Source organism: Lepidothrix coronata, unplaced genomic scaffold, assembly GCF_001604755.1.
Source record: "Lepidothrix coronata isolate B3197 unplaced genomic scaffold, Lepidothrix_coronata-1.0 Scaffold62, whole genome shotgun sequence".
NCBI lineage: Eukaryota > Metazoa > Chordata > Aves > Passeriformes > Pipridae > Lepidothrix > Lepidothrix coronata.
The window spans coordinates 3,829,344-3,836,908 of record NW_016690242.1 but is presented as its reverse complement, the minus strand read 5'-3'; the positions used below and the strand labels follow the sequence as shown (position 1 = coordinate 3,836,908).

The window sequence follows — 7,565 nt, the reverse complement described above, 5'->3', positions numbered from 1 at the left end:
TTCTTACAAATCAATAACCAGTGAAGACCCTAAGTGGGGACTAAATACATAAGGCTCAGTAGGAATTCACTCTTAATAAGAAGGTTTTGGTTCAGATAGCCATAAAAATCACTAAAAGCAAATTCTGGTATCCAAGAATGTTAAAATGAAATACTACTCTTAAATCCCATTTCACAACTTTTATTATAGTCATAAAATGGCAAAAAACTTAAAGACATATTATACTTCAAAAAATGTACTCCTTTGTCAGGTAAAGAAAACATCACTTATATAATCTACTTCACTGAAATTGAGAGCATAATACACAAAGTCAGCAGCAGTTTTAGACTTTTGCAACCTATATTATTTGGCAAAAGACAGCACAAAAAGCAACCCACACATCCCGTTCCCATCTCAGTGTGACTTCAGTACTGGCCACAGCTGCTTCTTCCATGCTCTTTGACTATTTGCTCTTCAAACTCTCCCGTCAACATTTTGACATATTTTTCAGTGTCAGAAGCTTAAAAATAAAGTGGAGGGAAGATCATACTAGCCCAAAGAATTGAGAGGCAAAAAGTTCTGTAAGCGTATCCACTCACAAGCAGAAAAAGATACATCAGAACACTATGTCCTGAGAAATATCACGGCAGCACCCCACAATCATCCCAGCAAACTAAGTACTGCAAGGGACCTGGCTAACTGAAAATAAATTCGATGAAAGACTATTATTTGTATCGCATCAAATATTATACTGATTCCAAAAAATTAGTCACTCTTGAGAGGCTACGTGACCAGGTTCCCCAGACAGAGAGATACTGTTCTATCTTAATTTTACCAATATAATGCCTAGATTTGTTATGAGGAACGAAATGTCATCTTTCTTCGGAGTATACAACAGCAGATGCCAGCTCCCAAATCGGTCTCAGTTCATTTGGAAGCTTATAAAAAGGCTTTCAGAGTCAAGAGTGGCCGAAGCATTTCAAAGGCAATTTATTCAATCTGTTAGATGTGAGAAGATGCCACGTAACTCTGAAGAATGATTCTCTTCATCTTCAAATAGTCCAGGCCTTCTCATCTACAGGTCAGGCTTTATAAAAAAGCCAAGTATGAAATGGTCATTTTCAAAATTAAAAGAGGAATTAGCTTAAATGTGAAACAAATGGTTACTGAAATTACTTAGCTGAATGTTCTACTTATTGTAACCTGGAATGAAGTGATCAATACTATCTTAATATTACCTATCTTAAGTAAGCATTCTCATCAGCTACCACATGATTTAGAAGACTGTTGGACTAATTGACTTATCATACCTGGCAACATTAATTCAATAGCATTCCAAAGTAATAATCACTATCAATCTAATTATATCAGCAGTCTCCTGTAAATGAGTACCAATTATTTTAATTAAAATATTAAATATTTAGAAAATAGATAGGAACATATATTAATAATTTATATACTTAATTTTATTCTACCTGAACAAGCATAATTCCTGAACAACAAAGCTTACTTTCTTTGTATCCCACTTTAATATTTTCCATCAGGTTTCAAGACATCAATCTAATACCAATGAAAGAAGCCCTATTTATATTGTTCTACTTTTATATAAGTGTATATGGGCTTGCAGACCATTATTAGTCATATTCACTTAAGAACTCTTCCAAGAATATTCAAGTGATAGTTTCCCTATTCTGTAAATGCAAACAGGTCAGTTTGGGTTTCCTGTAAAACTACATTAACCGTCTGTGTGGTTGGGTTCTAACACTAAAGCCCTCAATTCCTGTGTATTCTAAACAAGCGAATCCCTTCTCATCTCCTTTACAGGAAAATTACATGAATCATTCACATACTAAGGCAGTATAATTTGGGAGCTTTTTACCTTTTTTTTTCCCCCTTTCTTTTTAAAGCTAATCTAGAAATCTCCCTCCAGATTCTTCACCATGTTTCACAGGAAATAAAGGAAACTTGCTCAGCTTATGAGAAACAATCTCAGAATCATTTGAATTGGAAAAGACCTCCAAAATCATCAAATCCAACCTTTTACCAAACAACACCTTATCAACTAGATAAGTGCTAGGCCCAGTAACTTCTTGGACACTTCTAGGGACAGTGAATCCACCACCTTCATGGGAAGTCTGTTCTAATATTTAACAATCCTTTCTGTGACAAAATTCTTCCTGATGTCCAATCTGAACATGCCCTAGGACAGCTTAAGGCTACATTCTCTCGTCCTGTCACTAGTTGCCCGGGGGAAGACACCAACCCCCGCCTTGCTACAACCTCAAATCAACATGCTCAGTTCTCTTGAATCAGCATGATTTAAATACCAAGGGAGCAAAAAAATCATTTGAGGCTACTATAATGTGATTAGAATACCAGGCCTGCTTTCTAAACAACTAACAAATATGAATCAAATTGGAGGACAAGAAAGCACACCACAGGCTATGAACTAGCATATTCAAGCACACCCAGAAGGTCTGACTACCCAAAAAAATCCTGAAAGGTTTTAACAATAGTCAAGTAGTTTCATGTTAAAATAAGCCATCCTTGAAAATTGTCATTCAAAAAGCATTTGGAATGGCTTATTAAGATTACATTTCATATTGAAGTCCTCATTCAAAGTCAACAAACATCGATGCAATCATCATATCCATAATCCTTATCCTCTGATGAATATACATTAAGATATACTATTTTAATATAAAATTATGAGTACTAATTTTCTGTAACATGAGACATCAAGCTACTCTGTACCAGATGCCCTGCACGCAATAGAAGACATGAGGAAAGAACATTTCCAGATGCAAGTTGAATACTGATAACACTAAAGTACATACAGCAAGGTATATACTCAGCCTAATGAACAAGCAAATTGGGAAGAAAAGCGCTTGACATGCGACATGTAAAAATACTGTTAACAGAGCTGTAACTTTGCTTCATTTTTTTCTTAAATAAACTTAACAGGAAATTCAAAAAATCATTTTGTATTAATATTGTAGTGATTTGTTTAGGTGGATTTGTTTGGTTTGGTTTTTGTTTTGTTTAATAAACATAGATAAGGAGGCAAGGAGTACAGTTATGGTTCATATATGTGAAGAACTAGCATATCACTGATTCATTCACCACTAACTGCAACTCTTACACCCTCCAAGAACTGGATGCTTTGCAGGTACCCTGGCTCTGCAAGAACTGTCTTAGAGCTTCTAGCCTATTTCTGGTCAAAAGTGTGTCCTGATGCCCAGGAAGGGGGCAAAGAATAAAACCCAACAGAAGCAAGTGATGCACAATACAACTGTTCACCACCCGCTGACTGATGCCCAAACCATCCCCAAGCAGCAAATGGCCCCACCCGGCCAACTCCCCCCAGTTTATATATTGAACCTGATGTTCTATGGTATGGAATATTCCTCTGGACAGTTCAGGTCAGCTGTCCTGCCTATTCTCCCTCCCAGCTTCCTGTGGACCTCCTCACTGGCAGAGCACAGGAATCTGAAAAGTCCTTGATTTAGAGCAAGCACTACTGAGGAACAACTAAAACAGTGCGTTATCAACATTATTCTCATATTAAATCCAAAACACAGCATATACAACCTATTGAGAAGATTAACTCTATCCCAGCCAAAACCAGGACAGAGGACTTCAATATGAATTAGAGCCTAATCAGAGTCTACAGTTACCTAATCCAAGTTGTCTACAGTCCACCTTCCTCAATTATCTAGTTCAAGTCTTCAAGGGGCTAGGAACCACAGCATAGCATAACATGCAAAGAAAGCCTCACAGACCAAAAATATCAAAGTCTGATGTCAATTCCACCCTTGAAACAGATTATCATTTGGGGGAGAAAAAAATCGCAGAACAAAACAAAAATTAAAGATGAGAAGAGACATGCTAACTACGTGCTAATATCTCCCAGCATCTTGTTAGAAGACAGACATATTTGCAAAGTTCTTTATACTCACACACTCAAAACAGTTATTAAATTAGTTTCCTTTCCTTGAACATATCATACCTAATAGCACTAAATGTCAGGTTTCAAAATTCAACTTCTGTTCCTCGTAGTCTAATTTTTGTCACAATTTTCCCTATAATCTACTTTTGAAACATTTTAAAACTGAGAAATATTTTCACTGTTTACTTCACAGAAACGGTTAAAGGTATTTCAATGTAAACACTTACTTCCTTTTCTAAAACTATTTTAAGGAAGATTTTAGCACTGAAAATAGTAACCTGTAACTTGTCTTCTTAGCTCATGTTAAAACTGGAAGCAACGATGCGGAAACATTTCAGCAATATCAAGTAAACGGCAATTGAGAACTACAATAGCATCACGCATTTGAGAGGTAGATACAAATTTCCCTGATTTGAGGATCTATCAGTTGGCAAGAGGCAATTAAAATACACTTATTCCTCTCCTGTGAAAAGAATACCAGGCAGCATTCTCCCTGCTGGTTCCTGATGCCCTGGCCCAAGTTCCTTTACTCCACAAGATTTCAGCTACAGCACACAGAAGGGATGGGCCAGTTCTCCCCTCACTACCCTTCAGTTGGTAAACTGGGAGGCAATGGATGCTACCTATGCTAACCAGTTTCTATGGCAAAGCAGAATATAATTTTTTTTCACCGAAAGGAAAACAGTTTTGAGATTCAAAAATACTCCCAAACCAGTAGTTCAATGAGCATGAAAATTAATGGGAAGCTTGTCTACAGATCCACCTCTTGCAGTTGAGTTCTTGTTTTAATCGAAGTTTCTCCTCTGTGAAGTGTCTACACATTTTTCTGCCGTGTGGGTTTTTAGGTGTCTATTAATACTCTAGCATCTGCTGGAGTTCAGGCATGTGGGGAAAGCACCTTATGGGTCTCCCTCCTCTGCTGCTTGTGAAACTTGTTACAACCTCATCACTTCAGAGTGATCTGCTTTTCCATCCTTGGTGAAACCAGGCACTAAGTTTGGGGAAGGGGCGTTCAGCAGAGAAGCAATGTTCACATAAAACTTGTTTTGTTAGGAAACACTGAAAAAATGTCACTCGGAAATAAAATACAAGATCATGGGGAAGCTATTTACACCTGTGTATTTAGCTAATTATAACTATACAATTAGCTATGTATGTAGTCTATATAATATATTGTTATAAATAATAAAGGTAATTCTGTGTATATATTTGTATATACAGTTCATTATATAATTGTTGTCATTCTGTTACAGATACCTGTGTGTGCATAGCTATCATCACACACATTTGAGGCAAGGAAATACAAACTGTAAAAGATAACCTGCCCAGAAACGTGGAATTCAAGGAATTCTGTAGCTCTGTAAGGAGTTTGCCCTTCAGGGGAGCGTGCCCGAGGAGACAGAATCAATCAGGTTGGAAAAGACCTGTGCGATCATCGAGTCCAACCCCTGAACAGCCCGGTGCCTCTGACCTTGTGGGGCCTTCTCTGCGCCCCGCCGGGCCCCGCCGCTCCCTGCCCGGGAGTGCCCCGTCCTTCCCCCGCGGGGCGGCGGGCACTTGCCTCCCATTCCCGCAGGAAGCGCTGGGCCTCGGCGGGCCCGGCCGCCCTGTGCCTCCGGAACTCCTCCTTGACGTAGCGGTCGCCCAGGTCCCGCAGGGCGGGCGGCAGCGCCCGGTGCAGCTGCAGGATGCGGCGGTAGAGGCGCCGCGCGGCGCCCGGCGCGGCCATGGCGATGGCAGCGAAAGCGCGGCCCGGCCGGGCCCCGGAGCAGCCGCGCCGGGGCGGGGCGAGGGGCCGGGCGGCGCCGGGCCGCCTCTGTGAGCGCCCGGCTAAGCACAGCGCTGTCGGAAAATGCTGCCGATACGCTCAGAGCCTGCGTTTTGCAGATAATGTTTGAAACATTACCGAGAAATGCAGTTTCAAATAGTACTGTCTTCACCACCATATGAACAAACTATGCCCTTTATACCAGGATAGAACGGGGCACAAGTGAGTTAGTCCACTGAGCACAAGCTTCATATGCTTAAATTTGTTTTATCTGCATTTCCAAGCGTAGGTGAGAGACGAGAGAAGACACAGAAACCTTCCTGCCTCTGTGGGCCTGCTCGGAACTCTGTGCCACCGTGTGGTCACTACCAAGCTCCTGCTTTCTCTTACCTCCCTCTTAGAGCCCAAGCTCCAACTCCCCAGCTCTCCATAAGGTTTTTTCAGCAGCTTAACATCACATCCAGCTCGCCCACGTGAAAAAAGTCTTCATGAAAATCAACAGTCGTAGATATTTTGGAAAAAGCAGAGTCAGGCAGTGGCCGCAGTGGCAAAATTCCTGCCTCATCACGGGTGCGTGTTAAGCTCCTTCCATCCAGTCAAATCGCTGGTGCTTCAAAACAGAAAGGAAATGTTTCTATAGGCCCAGGTAGTGTTAAGCTTTCCCTGGATACTAGGAAATGTCATAAAAATGTATTGCCTCGTCAAAAGCCCAAGTCATTAAGTGAGAGGAAGAGAGGAAAGAGCAAAGTACGGACTATTTTGCTGACTACAATTTCTTGATGTTTATTTATTCTTTTAAGCACTTCAGTGATGGAAAACTAAAGTTCCTAGTAACACTAACTTACTGAAGTAAACCAAAATTGTTGTCGTTTCACTTTCTATCACTGTCAATTTCCAGTCTTCTTCATGCCTGTGATGCTCTCGAAGTGAGCAGTTGGGCCCTGGCAGAGGAGGCCTGATCTTCAAATTTATTGGTCTTGCTATATTTTCAAACTGTATTTTCTATAGATATTTCCTTTAGGAAGAGTTTCTGGACTTAATGCATCTTGTCTACCCTGTGTCCTTCAATATATTCACAGTTTAAAAAGATTAAGGTTAAAAAACTGATTTGCTTTATCAGTTTTATTTGCAATGATGCAATTCCACTGAGTCATCTCAGAGTGCATTCATTTACAGAATTTATTTAACTATTTTATTGTATATTGACCACCATACTCATGGTGCACGTTGAGAGCTTTCTCCTTGCTACATCCACCCTGTGTAGTTTTTAAGAGTCCTTTCCTTTAAGTGGCCTGCTTAAGCCCTCTGCTGGGCGCTCACTTTGAGGCTCAAATATCAACTCAGCCAGATCTGTGACCTTTAATAGTTTCTACACCTTTTCTTTCTGTCCAGAGAGACCAAAAGCCATTTTTTATTGGGTCTGGCTGAGATGGAGTTCATTTCCCCCACAGTGCTGTGCTTTGCACTGGTAGCTAGAAACGTGGTGATAACATATCAGTGTTTTGGCTACTGCTGAGCAGTGCTGGCACAGCACCAGCACTGTCTCTCCAACATTCCACCCATCAGTAGGCTGGGGGTGGGCAAGATCCTGGGAGGGGACACAGCTGTGCCAGCTGACCCATATTTCACACCATATGACATCAGCTCAGATATAAAAGCTAAGGAAAGGAGGACGAAGGGGGAGGCATTTGTTATTTTCAGTGTTTGCCTTCCAGAGCAACTGCTATGTATGCTGAAGCCCTGCTTCCAGGGAAGTGGCTGAAGACCCCTTGCTGATGGGAAGTAGACAGTAAAGCTTTTTTTTCCTCATTGCTTGTGCATGCACAAACTTTCGCTTTTGCTTTGGTGAATTGCCTTATCTTAAACTAC

At 40.7% G+C, this 7,565-nt stretch overlaps 1 protein-coding gene across 1 annotated transcript in view; it reads right to left on the bottom strand.

Moving 5' to 3' along the window:
• Positions 1-5,657, bottom strand: part of SDHAF3 (succinate dehydrogenase complex assembly factor 3) — a 31,934-nt gene extending 26,277 nt beyond the window's left edge. Inside the window, exon 1 of the mRNA XM_017817742.1 lies at positions 5,490-5,657. Within this exon, the coding sequence (XP_017673231.1) occupies positions 5,490-5,657 (168 nt within the window). The remainder of the gene's footprint in view (positions 1-5,489) is intronic.
• Positions 5,658-7,565: the final 1,908 nt, after the last annotated feature.